The 21,123-nt window shown below is 38.6% G+C and overlaps 1 protein-coding gene across 1 annotated transcript; it reads left to right on the forward strand.

Moving 5' to 3' along the window:
* Positions 1-84: 84 nt before the first annotated feature.
* On the forward strand, positions 85-21,120 carry EIF3J (eukaryotic translation initiation factor 3 subunit J). The gene is made up of 8 exons (XM_027570153.2): positions 85-239; positions 326-429; positions 9,752-9,806; positions 10,288-10,379; positions 15,483-15,597; positions 17,488-17,649; positions 18,932-19,005; positions 19,332-21,120. Exons 1-8 carry the CDS (start codon positions 197-199, stop codon positions 19,461-19,463), a joined length of 777 nt encoding a protein of 258 aa, XP_027425954.1. The 5' UTR covers positions 85-196; the 3' UTR covers positions 19,464-21,120.
* The last annotated feature ends 3 nt before the right edge of the window (positions 21,121-21,123 follow it).

The following is a 21,123-nucleotide window of genomic DNA, read 5'->3' on the forward strand; positions in this document are numbered from 1 at the left end:
TCTCGCCTGCGCACGCGCGTCGCCCTGCCGCCGCCGCCGCCGCCAGAAAGGGCGGGGCCTGCCTGGGCCGCTGCGCACAGTCAGCCACGGTCCCAGCCTGCCCCGCGCCGGCCAACGAGAGCAAAGCCAGTGACTCACCTCCGCCGCGCTAACTCCTCGGAGCTCTCCCCTCACTCACGCTCACACCCGGTTCGAGATGGCGGCGGCAGCGGCAGCGGCGGGGGACTCTGATTCCTGGGGTGAGGAGAAGTTACGGGGGCAGGGCCTGGGCCAGCGCTGGCCTCAAGCCGAAGCAGGCACTAACGCGGCTCGCTCTCTTCCGTAGACGCGGACACGTTCTCCGTGGAAGACCCTGTGCGGAAGGTGGGGGGCGGCGGCACCGCCGGCGGGGACCGCTGGGAAGGCGAGGACGAGGACGAGGACGTCAAGGTGGGTGCGGGCGGGGGCTCCGGGCTGCGCGGGAGCGGACGGGCGCTGTCGCGGGCGGGGATGCCCGCCAAGGGGCGGGCGGGTGGACTCTGGGCCCAGGGGCGCCGCCCGGGCCTGCGGGCTGTGGGTCCAGACGCGAGCGTAGGGCTCCCCGGTGCCCTTCTCTCCTCTGCTGGCCGGCCACATGGGCCGGAGTCGAGCAGCGTGGCCTTTTGGACTTCCTGGGCGGGGGCGGCCCCGGCCTCAGCCCGTCTTTAAGGGTCTGCGCCCAGGCCAGGATCCCACCCGCCAACTGGCGACGGGAGGTGACAGCAGCGGCAGGGCCCGGCCCACGTGCAAACTTCGCGGTCTGGAGCCGCTCGCCAGAAGGATCTCGGAAGTTGGGGATTGAGCCCCATGGTTTTTCCCATATGGAAAATCATGCAACCCACCTGCCTTTTTGAGCTCAGGCCTCCCCAAGTGTCAGTAATTCATTTATGTTTCCGAGGGCTCATTTGTAGAGTTTGGTCCAGCAGTTAGATGAAATACTGTGGTTTAATTTCAGTCTTTTTTTTTTTTTTTTTAACACAAGACAAATAGAAGCAGTAAAGTGAAATAACTTTAGGCTTCCCTCTCCCACCCTGTGGTAAAAGGATGAACCGAGTACTAAGATAGTCAGCGACTAGTGGTCAGAAACCTAAGGTAGTCCTTACAGCGACCTGGAAAAACGGACAGTTGACAGAGTGAGTTATTTGTCTACATACGAACGACGCCTAAGGAAATACTGGTTAGAATAGACGAGGGGCCAATGTTTTTCTCTTTTGTCGTTTGTTTTTGAAGACTGCTGGGGACTCATCAAATGGCTTCAGATGACATTATGACTAGTGCGTTCATTTTTTTGTTGTTTTTAAGTAGCTAACAAACCTTTCAAGCCCAGAATGTTAAGATTCTTATTAACTCTCAAAATCTTTTTATATTTGTGCAGATAAAGTTTTGTATGAATTGAGAAAATGGTTTCTCTTGGTTTTGATTCGCTTAGTGGATGTTTTACTTTCCTAACTTCTACCCTTCAACACATATTGGGAACCCTGTTAAGTCCTTCTGCTTGGGTTGAAAAAATTTAATCTAGATAACACTGAACTTAACACTATTTTTGTTTGGATTTTACCTTTTTCTCCTGAGTCTGATGAGGTTGATGTCCAGTTTATGGAACAGCTTGAGGTTCAGGAATAATATGAGCTTTGCACACATTGGAATTAATAAATGAGTAGTACTCTTGTGAAGATACTTAGATGCTCTATTTACATGTTGTAGAGACATGGGAATGGATTGTCTTATCAGACTTATTGCAAGATATTAGTTAACCTCCCTACATTGTAGTAGACTTTCTGTTTTGAGCCTTCAAATTTGTCATTTCACTTTATCCTTATCGGATGCAGCCGTTACGACATCTTTCTGAAAATTGGGAATAATTTAGCTAATGAGAAGAAAAGATTAGAGAAATCAGAAAAGAAGTACCAGAAAATGAAGTCTGAATGGAGCAGTCTGAAGTGATACCATGAAGTAGCCTGCCTGAGATTATTGGATCTAAGGGGTGTCAGTCCTGATAAATATAATTCTGACCACTTGGAACTAAGAGATTTACAGGTTGTAAGAGACCATAAAGGTCATCTTGTCCACTCACTCTTTCAGTGCAGATTCTTTCTTTTATGCAAATATCTTGTTTCTTTTACATAAACATTGAAGTTGATCTTGGAGAAAAACTGAACTTGTCCATTTTATTTCTGAGTTGAAATGTTGGTTTATTTCTTTTGAATTTCTTCAAGATTCCCAAGTTATGGTATTCAAGGAATAGTTTGATTCCTAGGCTTGGGAATCAGACCTGGATGTATGTTACTGGCTTGTCATTTTCTCTATTTGTGGTCATAAACATGTTCTTTAATCTTTCCTTTTAGTTTCCCAATCTGTATTTTCATTATAGGAGATAACTTCAGGGGGTTGTTTTGCTTTATTCATTCATTCATTTATGGTGGGAAGGGAGAGAGAAAATCTTAAGCAGGCTCCACACCTAGTGTGGAGCCTAAGGTGGGGCTTGATCTCATGAGCCTGACATCATGACCTGAGCCGAAATTGAGTCCTACACCAACTCAGCCACCCAGGCACCCCTGTTTTGCACTTTAAATGATTTAATATGTCTTAGCATTATGCAGAGTTGCCTAGCACTTGGGAGGCACTCAATAAATGTTAATACTCTCTTACTTCAAGATGTAGTCTTAATTTTTCTGGCTAAAGGAAAATATACTGGTTAGATCTAGTATCTGGGGTTTATTTTGTGCCACATTTTGTGATTTCCTGAGCTCCAGAGTAAGTTCACTCCACAGTGGCTATTTATTGTGAATTTTGGGTTTTGAATGGGATGAGAGTTTACTTGCTCAGAGTTTACCAATCTAGAGTTGAATTTTGTCACTTTGGATGGTAGCGAGTAATACCAAATTTCTGAATTCTGATGTTTTAGTACTTAATCTTTTTGTAAGGATGCGAAAACAAGGCTTAGTTTTCATGAGATCAAACAATCATAACCTTTAAATAGTACAACATACAAATTTTTTAAAGTCTTCAAAGGTAAGATATGCAGAAACAGAATAAGTTCTTCAGTTTATGTCATCATCTAGTGTTTAATCTTTTTAAGAATATAGATTTAATGTCATTTGTAATGTCCTGAGAAATGAAAAGAAAACTGAGGTCTTTGTTACAGTAATTTGCTTCAGTAGTTTACTATCTTGCAGTAGACATTACAACATTTTGCTGCCCTTGACTTTTCAAGTAGGTGTCTGGTAGTGACAGAAATGGATTTAGGTGAAACCATAGAATTGTTAATATTCATGAGGAGAGAAGCCTATGCTTCTTCCCATTTAAAAAGATGACAACTAGGGGCCCCTGGCTGGCTTAGTCGGCAGAACATGCGACTCTATCTCAGGGTTGTAAGTTCGAGCTCCGTGTTGGGTGTAGAGATTACTTAAAATTAAAGTCCTTTAAAAAAAAGATGAGAACTAGGAAGCATACTCTCCTGTCACATTTGTTATTTTACCTTTCTTACTGTCCTGATGTTATTCAGAGGTCGTGGGAGGAATCGTTCACTTAGCATGTATCACTGGACTCCTTCCCCATTGCTGAAGTGATGTGCAGGTTGTGTTGACTAAGAAGGCAGTGAGTACCTATCCTTTGCAAGCAGGGACAATACAACTTTTACTCCATTTTACTAGTCTCCTAGCATTTCAGTATAGAACAGATTAAAAGCTGGATTTATTCAAAGTGTGTAGAATTGTTTTGAGGAAACCTCTCCTGGCTGTGTTTAGACATCTCTGGCATTTGCTCCTGTAATGTTTTTACAGAATTTTTAAGAAAGATCTGAGAATGAACTTAGTGGAAAACTGCCTGTCTCATCCTACCCATTCAACCATCTCTTAGGATCCCGTCTGGCTTAATAGTTTAATCTACCAGAGTAAGGACATCTTTCAAATATTGGAAATAGCACTTCTGAAGAAGGGGATCTCTGCTTCAGAGAAATGGGAGATTATTGGGAAATACTCAGAAATTGGGCATTTTGCCAGGAAAAGAGTATCTTGAAGTGTGTGTGTAACTTCTTATGAAAAATTCCAGACGTAAACAGAGGTAAAGAGAAGTTTAATAAACCCATGAGAAATCTTATTTTTTTCTGTATCTCCACTTACTGTTCTCCCCTCATCAGATTATTTTCAGGAAAATCTCAATTATATTATTTCAGTTCCCTGATAGTTTTTATAAATTTAGTAAGTCTTTAGTTAGAAAGCATGTTTGTTACTGAAAAATATTTACCTAATGTGTTTGTCATCCTCGATGACTGAAAATAAATGGAGGGTGACAGCTCCATTTGTTTAGTGTTCAGTATCTTGATCTTGCTTTAGCCAAGCATTTAAAGTAGAATTGATTAATGACAGTTCTAAATATGAGACCAGGTAGGCATGGAGATGGAATTCAACTGAGTGCTGAGCCATAATACATAGTAGGATGTTAAAAACTTAATGAACTGAATTAAATGAAGTAGAATTTATTGAGGCAGGTACCTTGGCTTCCAGAAGCCAGGATAGTCCTGAGATGAAGGAAGAACATTTGAGCTTCTTTTAAAAACTGAACTTTGCTGGGAAGTCTAGTCTTGCCAGAAGCCTGTTACAGAGTTCTGAGGCCTCTCAGAGCAGGTCAGTACAGCTTACAGAATATCAGGAAAAGGCTCTTTTCCTGTAAAAGGTTATTCTTTATCTAAACCAAACTACTTAAAGAAAAGGAGGAGTATATGTTAATTAATGGACTCTTGCTATGGGGCAGAAGAATTTTATCCTCCTTTGAAGCTACTTCTATTTGGCCATCTATAAATATATCTTGCTTAAGTTGGAAAGCATTTTCAGCCCTAAATGTGTTCTCTTATTGCATGTGACATTCTGTAGTTGTACATTATAAAAATGGCAGATTAGCCAATTACTGGCTATATTATTAGAAATTTTTAAAAAGCAGGATTGGGCGCCTGGGTGGCTCAGTTGGTTAGGCGACTGCCTTCGGCTCAGGTCATGATCCTGGAGTCCCGGGATCGAGTCCCACATCAGGCTCCCTGCTCAGTGGGGAGTCTGCTGCTCCCTCTGACCCTCTCCCCTCTCATGCTCTCTCTCTATCTCATTCTCTCTCTCAAAATAAATAAATAAAAAATCTTAAAAAAAAAAAAAAAAAGCAGGATTTAAAATGTTTTCAGTTCTCAGTCATGTTCAGTTGGGAAGCAGGTTTTTTTTTTTTTTTTAAGATTTTATTTATTTATTTGACAGAGACAGCGAGAGAGGGAACACAAGCAGGGGGAGTGGGAGAGGGAGAAGCAGGCTTCTCGCAGAGCAGGGAGCCCAATGCGGGGCTCAATCCCAGGACCCTGGGATCATGACCTGAACCAAAGGCGGACACTTAACCGACTGAGCCACCCAGGCGCCCCGAGAAGCAGGTTTTAAACTTGAAAAGCAGCCATCTTTCAGAGAAATGGCTCAAGTGATACTGGGTGTGTGTTGTAGAAGAGGATAGACAAGCCAGTGGTTTATAAACTGCCTCTGTTTTAAGGAAGCCGTAGCCATTTTACAAGAGCAAGCTAAGTGTTCTTTTGAAGATAAGTTGAATATTATAGTTAGCAGATTTATTACCTACCAAAAATAATTGGGTAAGGAATTTACTTGGTTATTGATAGGTATTCTCTGGAACCAAATAACCATTTAGAGCTTACCAAATTACAGATTTACTCGCTATTTAAATGTGTTAGTTTTAGTTGTTTCTTTAAGAACCTTTTTTGAATTTTATCTGAAGTTGTCAGCATTTACAAAATCCTAGTGTTTATAGAAAAATAGGGCAGATTTTGACATTCTACCTTACATGTACTTGGGCACTTGCAAATTTTATAACTAAGGAAACAAAAACTTTAAGTTCTTGGAGAAAACTACCTGACCTGCTTTTGGGATTCCAACTATTTGGAAGGGTGACTAGTCTCTTTGTTAACATCACTGTGCTCCCTTCTTTAGGGACTTGTCCCCATTGTGGTAGAACCTTCAGGGCAGATTTGTTTTGAGCATTCTGGAGTGAGGGTGACAGGCAGGGTTTGCCTTTCATGGTTCTTTTATGAACACAGGAGCAGGTTCCATAGCTGTTCCCAGGACTTGTTGATAGGAACCACTGCTTTTGCTTCTAAAATCCATTCTGCGGTGGAATTCTAGGTAGCCTCATTATGTCTGAACTGATGGGACAGTTTAACTTGAAGGTCTGGAATAAAGTTTATGCTTTGATGGGGAAACCGGGAACAGGAATAGAGGTGGTACGTAGAGTTGGTATAAATGAGATACTGAGGGAGCAGTGATATGGGTCGGGGTGATGTTTTACTGGGAAAGGGAACTGAGAAATGCTCCTCTGATGTATCTGTTTCTCCATTTTGGATGTACTGGGATGGAGCTGCTCATTTTTAGCCCTTCTTCTCCCCTCTTGGCTTCCTCGTACCAGAGGCTGCTGGACTGTTTTCTTAAATTTGGTAGAAAATCATCACAGGCAATTTGAGATAGGAAACTGATAGAATTGTAGCTGGGCATAATACTATGTGCCATACCCTTCTCTTTGATGAGCTTTCCTACAATTCCAGTGGAACTCATTCCAGAACTGATTGAAAGAACACATTTTGGTGGGGAAAGACCTAATTCTCAGATAGTTATTGTATACTTCAAGGCTCAGGTAAGAAGTTATGTTTACTATGACACTTTAAAGGAACTTTGGTCCATTTAGAACTGTTTCCTTCATTTTTGGGGGGCTTTTTTTTTTGGTTCCTTCATTATATTCACTGAGATTTTGGGATAGCTATCTCAGGGCCTTAATATTCTTATCTGTAAAATGGGGCTAACACCACCTGACTTAATAGAACTTTTGTGAGGGTTAACTGTGTTACTACATGTTAGGCCCTTTGTACAGTGCCTGGTGCAAAGTAAGCACTTGGTAAATGCTTTATCATCATCATCATCATCACTATTATTAATAAAGAGTGGTGAATATGTATCCCTTTGAAGTAAGCAAATGGTCTTCCTGTCTGAAGCACCGCCTAAGCAGAATACACTCACAGACCCAGCTTTCTCTGTTCTTTGAAGGTTAAAACAACAACAAAAAACTCCTGGTGGTTAATTTTTATTTTTAGCTATAGGGTTCCTTTTGTACTATGGTGTATTGACAACAAGCACTTAAGTTAACCAGTGAGATTATACAAACATTTGCTCTCTAATTTCTAACCTTTGTATCTTAGATGTCCAAACAGTGACTAGTAGGTTTGCTTTCAGTCTGTTAAACTGCCAAGGTAAGGTAATTATAAAAATATTTTCTTTTTTTTTTTTTTTTTGAGATTTTATTTATTTATTTGTCAGAAAGAGAGAAAACACAAGCAGGGGGAGTGACAGGCAGAGGGAGAAGCAGGCTCCCCGCTGAGCAAGGAGCCTGATGTGGGACTCCATCCCAGGATCCTGGGATCATGACCTGAGCCTAAGGCAGACACTTAACTGATTGAGCCACCCAGGAGTCCCAAAATATTTTACTTTTATACAAATTTTTTTCTGCTGTGCTTGCAGAACCATATGGCAGCCTTAATTGGGATTTTTTAGTTCTTTGGTGGACTTAGCGATTTTTATTAAAAACAAGGCTTGGTTAGTTTAAATACCTAGACTGATTCAGATTATGACCTGTCTTATTATAAAACAGAAGCTTGGTGTCATGGCACATTAGTCACCCTTTACATCTTCCAGTTGCATCTGGGCCTCCTGCTTTGCATCTGCAGTCCTGTGGTTCAGCTTCAAATGGCATGTCATAGTGTGCCTGGTAGTTGCTGAGACAATGGCCAGGCTACCTATAGATTAAAGCCCTATCTAAATACAAGGCTGTGTCTGTCCCTATTAAACTTAAACATTCTAAATGTGTGGAGCCTTTGGAAAATTGTTTGATAATCAGTTTATATTTAGTGACTCTGTTAGGTGTAGAAAAGACAAGAGTATAGATCCACCTTAAAGGGCCCCACCCAAGTTAGGGGGTGGGTTCAAGAAGCTATTGATAACTCTTGACTGCTCTTAAATACTGGGTTTAAATATTATATGGATTTAATTAATTAATCAGGGTTGTGTTGAAGGGAATGTTACTTGAAATAACTGAGCCATTGCATTTGGGAAAGTAAGAAATAGAGTCCTTTCAGTTTTTTATTTAAAACAGCTGCAAATTACTTTAAGAGAAGTAGTTTTGGCTTGGTTATCTTGTATTTTGTTAACAGAGAAGCTTTTTTATAGAATTAGCCAAGTTGATCTAAAAGTTAATATGGAAAAACAAACATGCAAGAATGGCCAGGAAAATACTAAAAAACCTGAAGGCCTGTAAGGGTAGGACTAGCCCTGGCCTATATAAAAACATACTATAATTAAAGTAAGGAAAGCAGTATGGTATTGGTGCATGAAGAGAAAATAGATGGTGGGATGGGATAGAAAGCAGAAATAGACTAAGTACCTGTGAAAATTTACTATATGGTAAATCACTGGACTCAGGTGGACTTTTTAATAACCGATGCTGTGACAACTGGATAACCATTTGAAAAGAGAATTAGATCCATACTTCATGCCATACAAGAGAAAAAACTCCATATGGACCAGGGATCTAAATGAAAAAACAATGGAAGTGTATATGTTCTAGAAGAAGCTGACTTGAAATCCACAGGCAAGAAAAGACAAGACTGATATATTTTACTGCATAAATATGATGGGGTCCATACACTTCAAGGGGAAACACTAGAGGCATTTCCATAAGAGAAGAAAATAATTATCATTATCGCTGCTATCATTCACTGTGTACTAGAGGTTTAGCCAGTGCAATTGGATAAATCAGTTGTGGAGGCATAAGAATTGGTAAAGAAGTAGGGCACCTGGGTGGCCCAGTTGGTTGAGCATCGGACTCTTGGTTACAGGTAAGGTCATGATCTCCGGGTCATGGAATCTGGGGCTTCAGGCTCTGAGCTCAGTGGGGAGTCTGCTTGAGATTCTCTCTCTCTCTCCCTGTCCCCCTGCTCTCTCTCTCTCCAGATAAATATCTTAAAAAAAAAAAAAAAAAAGATTTGGTAAAAAAAGTAAAGCCATTCTCATTTGCAGATGATGTGATAGTACACTGGAAAACCCTAGAGAATCAATGAAAGGTGATAAATGGATTTTAAAAAAAATTAAAACAAGGTAGGATATAAAATTAACGTATAAAAGCCAATTATATACACAAATAATAACCAGTTAGAGGCCATAACAGGAAAAAAACCCTATTTACAGTAGGAACGCAGAAATTCTTAGGTATGTACCTAAAGAGAAATTCACAAAACTTCTAAGAGAGAAACTTTATTTATTTATTTTTAATATTTTATTTATTTGAGAGAGAGAGCATGGGTGGTGGGGGTAGAAGTAGGGAGCCTTGCTGACCCAGGGCTCGATCCTGGGATCATGATCCAAGCCAAAGGCAGACACTCAACCGACTGAGCCACCCAGGTGCCCCTCAGAGAGGAACTTTAAAACACTCCTTGAAAAATATAGAAATAAACTTGAACAAAGGAAAGATCTTTTCCTTGGCTAGGGTAGCTCAGCATCATGATGTCTGTTCTCCCAATATTTATTTATAATTTTAATGCAATACCAAAAAAATTCTCATAAACCTGTTTCTGTGGAGTTAGAAAAGTTGATAATAAGGTGCACATGGAAAAGTAAACATGAGAATTATTAATAGAGGTCCTTTTCTTTAGGATAACTGGGATGATGATGATGATGAAAAAAAAGAGGAAGCGGAAGTAAAACCAGGTGAGCCACTGGGGTCCTTCATTTTTGGTTTTCTATCTTGGTGAGCATGTAGTGTTTGTGTTAAGACACATGATGGAATGCTCACAAAATTCAAAATTGAAATTGGTGTTTAGAAACCCAAACATCCTTCTGTTCTCCCTTTATTCTTCTCTCCCATTTCTTCTCTCTCCTCAAATCATAATCCGATTGGATGACTGCCTGCCGCTCTCTGTTTGAGTGCTGCTGTTAGGAGAGGGTAGAGGGTGTAGCCTCATTTTAATGCTCTAAATCCTGCTGAAAGTGCTGGGGAAATAAGAAGGAAGGTGTTTGGGTCTAGGGGTCAGATCGAGAGTCCCAGAACTTTTCCATTCTTACTTGCCTGTAAGTCACCATATGAAACTAGCTGGGAGAAGTTGGTCTCTTGAATATGCAAGTGTTATGTGTCTGTCTCATCCATAAACTGGAAAATATTCAGGGTAAGTGATTAAAACATTTCTTTCAGAAGTCAAAGTTTCAGAAAAGAAAAAAATAGCAGAGAAAATAAAAGAGAAAGAACGGCAACAGAAGAAAAGGCAAGAAGAAATTAAAAAGCGGGTAAGTACCATTAATTTCCTGCAATACAGAATTCTCACATCAGTCATGGTATAATGTCTTAACAGACAGCAATCTGAAGGGCTTTGTAAAGACTGTTCATGGACGCTATCAGATAAGTGAATCCCCAAACTGAATTTGTGGTTTTTGCAAAAAGGCAACCCAGAAGTTTTATGTATTAGAATGCCTTTTAAGTTTCCACATTCAGGAACAGCCATGATTGTGTAGTTCCACAGTCAGTGATTTTTGCCAGTGCCTGCAGTTCTTTCTAGTTGTGATTAGTCTTTATTTGCAGTGTACATATTGAGTGAGTGAAATGTAAAAAATACCCATTTCTCTGCCATGTACTATGTAGGTGTTTTTGTTCCTGTTTATTTGGAAGAAGATCAGGAATACTCTATTAATTTTCTTAATAGAAAATACATTTACATGCTTAAAAAAATCAAAACAAAATTAAGAAGAACTCCCAACTCTTCATTTATTTATCCTGTTTTTCCTCCCTCTATCCCTTAAGTGAATATCAGTTTCTTACATCACTGAGGTATCTTTATGTATTTGGATACTCATATATTCTTATTTCTTGCTTTTCTTAAGTTTTTTTATTTTTATAGTTTTCACCTTAGTTTATTTAATGTATTGTAATGTATTTAATCTTTTCATATCAGATCATAAAGAGCTTTTCAATTTTTTTCTTGGCTTTTCGTTCAGAAAGATTTCAAACATAAAAACAGAGAAAGTGAATATATGTAACAGTTGCTAATATTCTGCCATATTTGCTTCATCTCTTTTTTTATTGTTAAAATATAATCAAGTGCATAACAGACATTATGCATTTTATCTTTAAATACTTCAGTATGCATCTCTGAAAGAGCAAGGCTCTTTCTCACATGATTACATACCTAATAAACAGTAATTTTTTTAACATCCTCTAGTACTCAGTTTATATGCATTTTTCTGATTGTCCCAAAATGTCTTTTATGTATGGTTTGTTCAGACAAGGACCTTGTATTACATTAGGTTGTTAACATATCCTAAGTCTCTGGAGTGTCTTTCTCTCTTTAAAATGACATTGACTTATTGAAGAGGAGAGGAGCCCAGTTGTCTTATAAAACATTCCACTTTCTTGATTTGTCTGATTGCTTAGAGTCACAATTTCCTGTAGCTTGGCAGTTTGATTGGATTCAGATTAAACATTTTTAATTGGAGTCCTTGAGAGGTCATGCTGTGTGCTTCATACTGCATCACATCACACCAGGAGTCACATAATGTCTGTCCTATTATTAGTGATGCTAAAATTGATCACTCGGTTAAGGTGGTAACATCCTTCTGTTACAAAATTACATATCCTTGCAAGTAATCCAGTCTGATGTCAACTTCTCAACCATTTGTTTAGTATTAGTGATGATTGTTGCCTAGTTTTATTAGGGATTGCAGAATGGTGATTTTTCTCATCCTGTGATTTTTCTTCCATTTGTTATTGGCTGGCTTTTTTTTTTCCCAAGAAGGAAAAAGTAAGAAAAAAGTAAGAAACTTTGATGTTTGGTTACTTTGGATATAGTTTGTGCTGGAAGAGTAAAAGCTTAATTGTTTTCTTTTAATTACCAATTTTTCAGAGTAAGGGTGTATAATAATAACTTCAAATGGTGAAAAATGAGGGATTTTTGTGGGTTTTTGAGTAAATTTGTGGGTTTAGAGTTTTTTATAAATTCATTGTGTTTTACTCAGATACAGTAATTATTTTTTTGATGCTCATATTGTCCCAGTTTTAGCCAGTAGGAAACCCTTTAAATTGTTCAGTCTTCATCTTTTTGACAGAATCTTTGAAAACTTCCTTGCTTTCTGACAGTAAGAAGTGTTGGGTTCACCTGGTAAACTCTTCTTTAGGCCTGGAATCAGCTACATCTTTATGGTTCTTTTTAGTTGGAAATGATATTTAGAGGCCAAATCTAGTTGCTAGTAGTACTTACTGTTACTGAGGTGACCTTGCCTTCTTAGACCCTCTTTTTGGGTGAAGCTAGGAAATAAATAAATGTACATGAGTATATGTGTGTATGTGTTGTGTGTGTAAGCATTAGTTCACATTGATGTTGTCTCTTATTCTTAAAATACTGGTTTCTAACAATGTTAACATAATTTTTATTAGCTTTTCTACAATACCAGTAATACTAACAATGTAAAGCTACTGAATCGAGTTTAGGATTTCCTTGCAGTTCTTTTTGGGCTTAGAATATATCCTACTAAGGATGTAGAATTACATCCTGGGTTCTAAAGTCATTTGTATTATTTTCCCTGTGTATTTTGATATACATTTTAGAGTCATTTGTTTCCATTTTTAAGGTTTTCTTTCTTATTTAACTTTATTTTTTAAACATGAAATATGTTCAGAAGTCAAAACGATAGTGAAATGGTACACTCAGAAGAGTCTCAGACATCCATTCCCATTCTGTCCTCTCCATCTTGTTCCCTGTCACCCCCTGTAAGAAACCATTTTCATTAGTTTTTGGTTTAAACTGATACGAAAAGATTGCCTAGATGCACCATATTTTATTTCACCAGTCTTCTAGTGATGGGACAGCTAGATTTCTTTTCTCCCAGTCCTTTACTTGATGAACAGTGCTTCCATAAATAACCGTATGTGTGTGTCATTTCTAATGGGTGTAGTCACATTTGCAGGATAAATTCCCAAATGAGAGATTGCTGAGTCAAAGGGCGGATCATATTTGTGGTCTTGATAAATGTTCACAAATCGCCCTCTGTATGGGGTTGTACTAGTTTGCATTTGTCGACAATGTATGAGTGTGCCTGCTTCCCCCAGTCAAGAACATTTGAGATACTTTTTAATAACTTATATTTGTATATCTAAATATATCTACATGTGTGTTTCTATGATCAGAACAAGCAGTAGAATCTTATAACTCAGTCTAAGAAGCCATCTTGATTAGATCTTTCTTGGTCATTGAAGTTAAAATTTATACTTCCTTTTTTGTATCTTGGTATTAGTCTCCAACATAAAGAAACCTTAGTTTGTCTTAGGTCAAGTACTGAGTTAAGATATGTGCGGTTTTGATGCAGAAAATACTTAATGACATCCAGATCTACTAAGACGGTTAAGTCGAGATATCTCCCTGAGAAATATTCTGAGAATTCTTTAACTTGGTATAATGATGTTTCTTATTTCATCTACTTCATGAGAAACAAAATGCTGTGGATTACAGAAGTGGACTTCAGAATCAGAATCTGTAAACTGCACAGATATGGATGACCACAGATGGCGCAAGCTCCCTCTACTTTTCTTCCCACTTCAGTAAATACTGTCACAGATGTTCCCTCATAGTAAAATGCATTGGTTGTAGGAAATATCACAGTCTAAAGAAATGATAATCACTAAACCGTTAACTGGCATCTCAGAGGAATAGGACTGGGAAATAAGTGACAACTTCTATTGTGTGTGTTTAAATTTGTTAATAAGTGATAATGTGCTACCTTTTTTTTTTTAAGATTTTATTCATATATTTGAGAGAGAGAGAACACGAACCAGGGGAGAGGGGCAGAGGGAGAAGGAGAAGCGGACTCCCCACTGAGCAGGGAGCCCGACGCGGGACTCGATCCCACCTGAGCCCCGAAGGCAGACACTTAACCAGCTGAGCCACCCAGGCGCCCAATAATGTGTTACTTTTATAATAGTAACAGTATAAAAAGATAAATTCTTTTTATGATTCTTTGGGAAAAAAAAACACTTTTTTATGTCTGCATAGTACAGTTGACCTTTGAACAATAGGAAGGTTAGGGGTGCTGACTCCCTGCACAGTCGAAAATCCACGTACAACTTTTGACTCCCCCAAAACTTAACTACTGATAGCTTACTGTTGACCTGAGGCTTCCTGCTGACATAAATAGTCAACACATAAGTTTGTAGTTGTATGTATTATATACTGTATTCTTCCAGTAAAGTAAACTAGAGGGGGAAAAATGTTATTACATCATAAAGAGGGGGTGCCTGGATGGTGCAGTCGGTTAAGTGTCGGACTGGACTCTTGGTTTCACCTCAGGACATGATCTCAGGGTCATGAGATCGAGCCCCGTGTCGGGCTCCACGCTGGGCTCTGAGTGTACTTCAGATTCTCTCTCCCTCTCCCTCTGTCCATCCTGCTTGTTCTCTCTCTCAAGTCTTTAAAAAAAATCATAAAGAGAAAATGTATTTACTATTACTATATTTATTAAAAAAAAAAAAAATCTGTGACTGAGTGGACCCATGCAGTTCAAGCCTGTGTTATTCAGGGGTCATTTGTAATGTCATAATGATGGCTATACTTTATTTAACCGTTCTGTTGAACATTTGGGTTGTCTCTAAATGTATTTGAAATGATAAATAATGCTCCATTGGACATCCTTGTGGCTAAATGTTTTTGTGCATCTTTGGCTTCCTAAGATAACTAGAAGTGGAATTATTTGATTCCGTATAAAGCATATAAAAGTATTTTAAGACTTCATACATATTTCCAAGTTGCCCTAGAAAAGTTCTTTCAAAATACGGTCTTTAGCAGCAGAATATGAGAGTGCAATCGTTCCCTTTTCTATAGTCTAAATTCCATATTTTTTAAAAAGGCTGTTTTGGAAATAAACCCAGTCTTCTGGGTTCTAATCTCAGTTCTCTCACATTGCCAGCCATGTTAATCTTCTATTACCATGGGCATGTTGTTTAACCTCTCTTTGCCTCAGATTTTTTTTCATGTAAAATCGGGATAAGAATATCTGAAGTGTTGGGGCGCCTGGGTGGCACAGCTGCTTAAGCATCCGACTCTTGGTTTCAGCTCAGGTTGTGATCTCAGGGTCGTGGGGTTGAGCCCCACGTCAGGCTCTGCGCTCAGCATGGAGTCTGCTTGAGATTCTCTCTCTCTCTGCCCCCTCGTGCTCGTTCTCTTTCTCTCTCAAATAAATCTTAAAAAAATATCTAAAGTGTTTAAAAGGATGCGTGAAATATAATAAACACTTTATAAGTGTTTGCTATTATTTATGTGTTTATAAAAAAAGAATGCACACAATACAAAAATATCCTGGTCCGTCCTAAGCCAGCTGTTTTAAAACTTCCTTTCTGTCTCATTTTAGTTAGAAGAACCTGAAGAACCTAAAGTGCTAACACCAGAAGAACAATTAGCAGATAAACTGCGGCTAAAGAAATTACAGGAAGAATCAGACCTTGAATTAGCAAAAGAAACTTTTGGTAAGGGGGGCAGGGGGGGGGGGGCATGGTGATTGCAGTGAAGTATTGAAGTTCCAGGTGAATACTGTGGAAATGTTTCTAGTTATGAAAGTTTAGAAAACATCTCCTTTTTTGAAATAATATAATACTGGCTAACTTAGATATTAGAAAGTAGTTTTTAATGTTTATATCTGAGATTTCATTGCTTAAGATAGAGTGAGATACATGTTCAGATTTTTAAATAATTGTTTTGAGTATCAAGTAAAAGATTATTAAGTCATTGGACCCAAATAAGATATACTGCTGCTTTAAATACATTAATCAGCTGGATGAAATGTGAGGCCTGTAGCTTTGAGGTTTAAATGTTGAACTGACTACAGGGCTGTGCCTTTGCTCAGGGTCATTTTCTTTCTTTGCCCTTCTTAGCCTTCTCCATGCCCTGTCTTTGGAGGGCTTCCATTTCTGTGTGCTATCCCTGCAGCTGTGGGTGGTACATGAGATAAAAGACATGTTCAGGGTCCTGTGCGCAAAGGAGTTCAGAGTGTTCCGGGGGTAAAGGGTAAAGTAAGAAACATGGCCAAAGAAATAGATAAAATCTCTCACTTTGTTTAATTAAGCTCATTGTTGTCATAACCTATTGAGTACTTTTCAGAGTAGAAGGTCGTGTTGAAACAGTTAAATAACTTTGAAATTGAAACCTAGAGCTAAGAAGGATCTATTTATCTTGAGTTTTACTCCCATCCTTCCTCTTTTTTAAAATGGATCAAGCAAGCTATAACGATCATTCTCCTTTCTGTGGGAGGTGGGATTTTCTCTCCACGAGTTGCCAGCAATCTGAGAGGAGTTGCTATGATGCTCTCGTGCACTGGTGTGTGCTTGGCATGTCTTAACTGCGCTCATCTCATTACAGGGGGCATGCAGCCATTATCCAGTGTCTTCATGGGATGGTCAAAGCCACCCATGTGTTTATTAAAGAGAAGTTTACATGGTACCTATAAATTCTAATGTGGGACCACAGTTATAGATTAAAAGGCAAAAACATGCATTCATACAGGCATCATATTTGATTAATAGGATTTTAATGTGTTTCTCATACTAAAATACTGAATCAGTCATATTGTTAACAACTAATTCACTTTACTATTGAGGAGGATACAGAGTGTACTGTCTCTTAGCCTAGAATCCTTTTAGGCCAGATTTATTTTTCTCTTGGGATTTAACACATGGTTTACTCCTGCTTAGCCTCTGGAATCAGCTGGATACTTTCACAGGAACCATCTTTATTTATTTTTTTGCTTTTTGCTTCTCTCTGCACTTCCCTGTGGGCTATTCTTAGACCTGTGCTTTAAGAGCATCCCTTTTGTGCTAGGGACTGCTTTGGTGGTCCACTGAAGACTATGGGTTCCTTCTTAATCTAATGTTTTTAAATGCATGAAGTAAAATACAAAGGATTTTACTTAGTTAAGGAAGCCTATTGAAATAGTAGGTATCAAAATATTTAAATAATTTGATACAGTAGTAATGTGCTTCTTTATTAATGCATTAAGTAAGATCTAGTGGGGTCTAATAAGTAATGTAATTTGAAAACATTATTTCAAGATAACTATAACTGTAATGTGATTATGAAAATACCTGATCTACTGGTAACAGGTTTTGCTAATATCACTGTGATTTGTTGCCTATAATTAAAATGAAAGAAAATGCTAAATTAAAGGTTAGTGAAAATAAAGCTGTAAATTTTTTTCTGATCCAAATTCACAGACCTCCTGAATGCTGTCCAAGGACTCCAGTGGACCTATGTTAAGAATCTGTGCTTTAGCATGAAATAACAGGGTTGTTCAGCTAGCTAGTTGGTTTATAAACTTGAAAAGAATCTTTCTGATATTTTTAGTGCTCCCTCTTCTCCCGCAGGTGTTAATAATACAGTTTATGGCATAGATGCTATGAACCCATCTTCAAGAGATGACTTCACAGAGTTTGGAAAGTTACTAAAAGATAAAATTACACAATATGAAAAGTCACTATATTATGCCAGTTTTTTGGAAGCCTTAGTTCGAGATGTGTGTATTTCATGTAAGTAATTCAAATCTCTATCTTTGTTGGGTGGATTTTAGGAAGGGCACATCATACTCAGGAGGATGGAAGTTAATTTTTTTGCATTCTATAATAAATGTAGGATTTGATTTTTAGAACTACGTTACCTTGGGAATGTTCTGCAAATAGACGGTGAGTGTAAGTGGTTGTTTTTTGAGGCTGCCTTCTTAATGTTTTTAAAATGGCTTCCCAAAAGAGACATCTGGGCTTTGCTGACCCAGCAGCTAACAAAACACTAGTTTCTTCTTTTATCTAATTATATCTTAAAGGGACTAGGAAGTATCTTTTAGGGAAAATGATCCCTGAGCATATGGAATTGTAGACCTGAGTGAGACCACAGCAAGTGTCTATTCATTTTACAACAAGGAAGCCTGTGACTTGGTTTAAGTTGCTTAACAGAGCTGGTCCCTCTTCTCTGGGCCCGTGGGTGTGGTGCCATGCCCTGAGAGGAGTCATACATTTCAGAGGCAGGGTGTATGGGAGTTAAAAACCAGGGGTGAAGTGGCACTAACGTGGAAGGGACTGTTTTTGCTAGTATTTGCTGTTGTTAAGATTGAGAAAAAGGAATTCTACACAATGAACTTTAAATTGGGTGTTCCTTGAGAAATCTTTACTAAGCTGGAGGTTCTGAATTTGATTAGTGATATACCCATAGTTGGTATATTATTTGCACATACTTTTTTTCCTATTTTTGAAGGTGCTCTCTAACCAAAACTGATATACTTTTTTTGGTAGCTTGTTAGTTCTCTAAGGATGGAAGGTTGTGTTGTGCCGTAAACAGGCTTGTCTCTAATGGGACACAGGTTTCTGAGACACCTACCATTTTTATTCTGGTTCCTGTGGTAGAAAATGGAGACCCAAGGGGTGGAGAGTTGTCATTTGTAGTTGTAAGAATTGTCATTCCACCTTCATTCAGCCACTCCTTACTGTGCATTGAGGATATGTTGTGGAAAGGCATGGTTATCTGCCCTGTGGCCCCCCCCACCCCCCGCATTCACGTGTGTAGATTGAGTAAGGAAGTATGGCAGGGAGCTCTGTGAGCTCTAAAGACACTTCTCGTTTCTCTTTGGTTGAACAATGGTGCTTGGTTATTACAGGTCATTATAAAGAAATTTCAGTAGTTCTGATTTGTAAGCCTAACCATAGACTGATTTGTTACCATCTTATGTTTAACAGGACAAATTCATAGTCTTTTTAAAAGTTACTCAAGTTAATGATGGCCAAATTAGATGTGGTATTCCTTTTTTTTTTCCTCCCTTAGTGGAAATTGATGACTTGAAAAAGATTACCAATTCATTGACTGTGCTTTGCAGTGAAAAACAAAAGCAAGAAAAGGTAAGAGCAAGCATGCGGGGGAAATGCATATTACATGCTGATGGGAGTGTAGGCATAATATTCTAAAGTTTAGTAGGAGCCTGAACTAAAACTTTAAATGGGAACAGAGCAGGAGTGTGAATGCCATTACAATCCTTTTGTTTACAGACTCGTTCATAGTTTTCTTTTTGGAATTAATAGAAATTGCCCGGGGTTAGGGGCTGGGATCTCCCTTTGAGAACTAAAGCAATTTTTTGGTGCCAGAGGCTTTGGTGTCTGAGGGTTTCTGTACCGGAAAAGGTACCCATAGTAGGTAGTCTCACGAATTAACTCTCTTTTATCTTTAGCAAAGCAAAGCCAAAAAGAAGAAGAAAGGTGTGGTCCCTGGAGGGGGATTAAAGGCTACCATGAAAGACGATCTGGCAGATTATGGTGGCTATGATGGAGGATATGTACAAGACTATGAAGACTTCATGTGACATTTTCTCTTCTCCTGGTGTTTTCTTTCTGTTGCCCACAATCCCTTCAACATGTAGCACAACTTCCTTTCCTTTCAGTTCTGCCAAATGCTACAATCAGAAGTGCAGTATCTTTTGTGCTGGTTATTTAACCCCTTGACACTTAGGTGCTAATGTGCGAATGAGGGAACTTGGATCTTGCTGCCAAGGGGTTAAAATTGGGAACCTCAGTTGCTACTAAATCATAGTTTAAAAAAAAACCTAATAATGTTGTCATTGTTGCTATCTGATTCCATAGCAGCAGTCACTGAATTGGAAACAAAGGTTGCAACATGACAAAAATTGTGTAGTATTTACCAGCACCATTCAGTAATACAGCCTTAACCATACCTCCTTGAACTACTTCATAACTTGTCAAGAAAAGCAGTTTGCGGCAAGGGCATGTGGTGTGCACCTAGTATTAAAATTGCTTTGTCTTAAAATTGAGCGTGAGGATATTAAAAAAAATACATTGTGAAGACGACTGCTTATCTCAGAGTGAAGATACAACGGCTGAAAAGCACTAGCTTGATATTTAAAAATTAAATGACCAAAACCCTCCAACCTTGAAGCTGAAGAAGGTAAACCTCTCCATTATTGCATTGCATTACAACTTGTGGAATCTCTCGAATGCAGAGACTGTCTAGTTTCTATTTATCAGACTGTTCCACTGATGGAGTGCTTCAGATGGGGGAGGGAAGCTCTTTACCTGTTTTATTTCCCTGATTTAAATGTCTGAGAATTCTCCTAGGCTGCAGTGGAACAACTTTAACAGGGTTTTGGCATTTCCTTTCCTTTATAAAACATGCTCAGCAAACTGCACCAGTTGACTACAGTTTGGTAAATTGTTATGTTAACAATTATGACATCTGCAGTGTTTTATAAAGCAACTAATTTAATAAAATCACTATTGTGAGGACTTAAATTTTGTGTTAACTCCCAAGAGATATATTTGGAGAGTACAGAGCAGAGCTCTTGGGGATAGAGTTCTCTGTTTACTTACAAAGCTTAATAAATGCCTGACGAGCAGTTACAGCTTTAAGACAAAAATGATGTGCCAGGCCCTAAATAGTGTCACCCTAGAGCAACAGGGATAGGGCTGCCTTCCTCCTCTTATTTATTTGGGCAAATTATTTGGTGGTTTAGATACTAAGGCCTAATTTTAAGTCACTAGAAGAGCTTATTTATTTGAAGTAATTGAGCCTGTTACTCAGGTTATGGCTGTAAGCAAGCATAGATTGGGTGATCATCTTATATATTTTAAGGAATTTAACCAAATTTGTGGTTGGAGTCTTTTGAAACCATCGGAGAATCAAAAGCAAGGACAGAACAAAAAATGTTTTAAATTTCTCTTAAATAGGAATTAGGAACCTCAATCAAAGTTCTGTTAGACTACTGAGTGTAAGACAGGACCATCTAAATGATTTGAGGAATTAATAGGAAGCAGTGACTACACAGCAATAATTAGAGCAAATAAAGATTGTTTTAAGGCAGACAAGGGCTAAGATTTCCTTGGCAGTAATAATGACATACAGTGAATTTAAAATCTATTTTATTATAGAGATCAGTTTCTAACAAATGGAAATGTATCTGTTCCTTAACTGTGTAAATAATATTAAATTCCTTTGAAACTGGAATCTAC

This window comes from Zalophus californianus, chromosome 6 (genome assembly GCF_009762305.2).
Source record: "Zalophus californianus isolate mZalCal1 chromosome 6, mZalCal1.pri.v2, whole genome shotgun sequence".
Lineage (NCBI taxonomy): Eukaryota > Metazoa > Chordata > Mammalia > Carnivora > Otariidae > Zalophus > Zalophus californianus.

Bases quoted from the DNA above. Each gene is read 5' to 3' on its own strand.
- EIF3J (XM_027570153.2), top strand. From the start codon at position 197: ATGGCGGCGGCAGCGGCAGCGGCGGGGGACTCTGATTCCTGGG. The intron at 240-325 runs GTGAGGAGAAGT...TCTCTTCCGTAG, and splicing joins GGGGGACTCTGATTCCTGGG to ACGCGGACACGTTCTCCGTG. The intron at 19,006-19,331 runs GTAAGAGCAAGC...TTTTATCTTTAG, and splicing joins AAAAACAAAAGCAAGAAAAG to CAAAGCAAAGCCAAAAAGAA.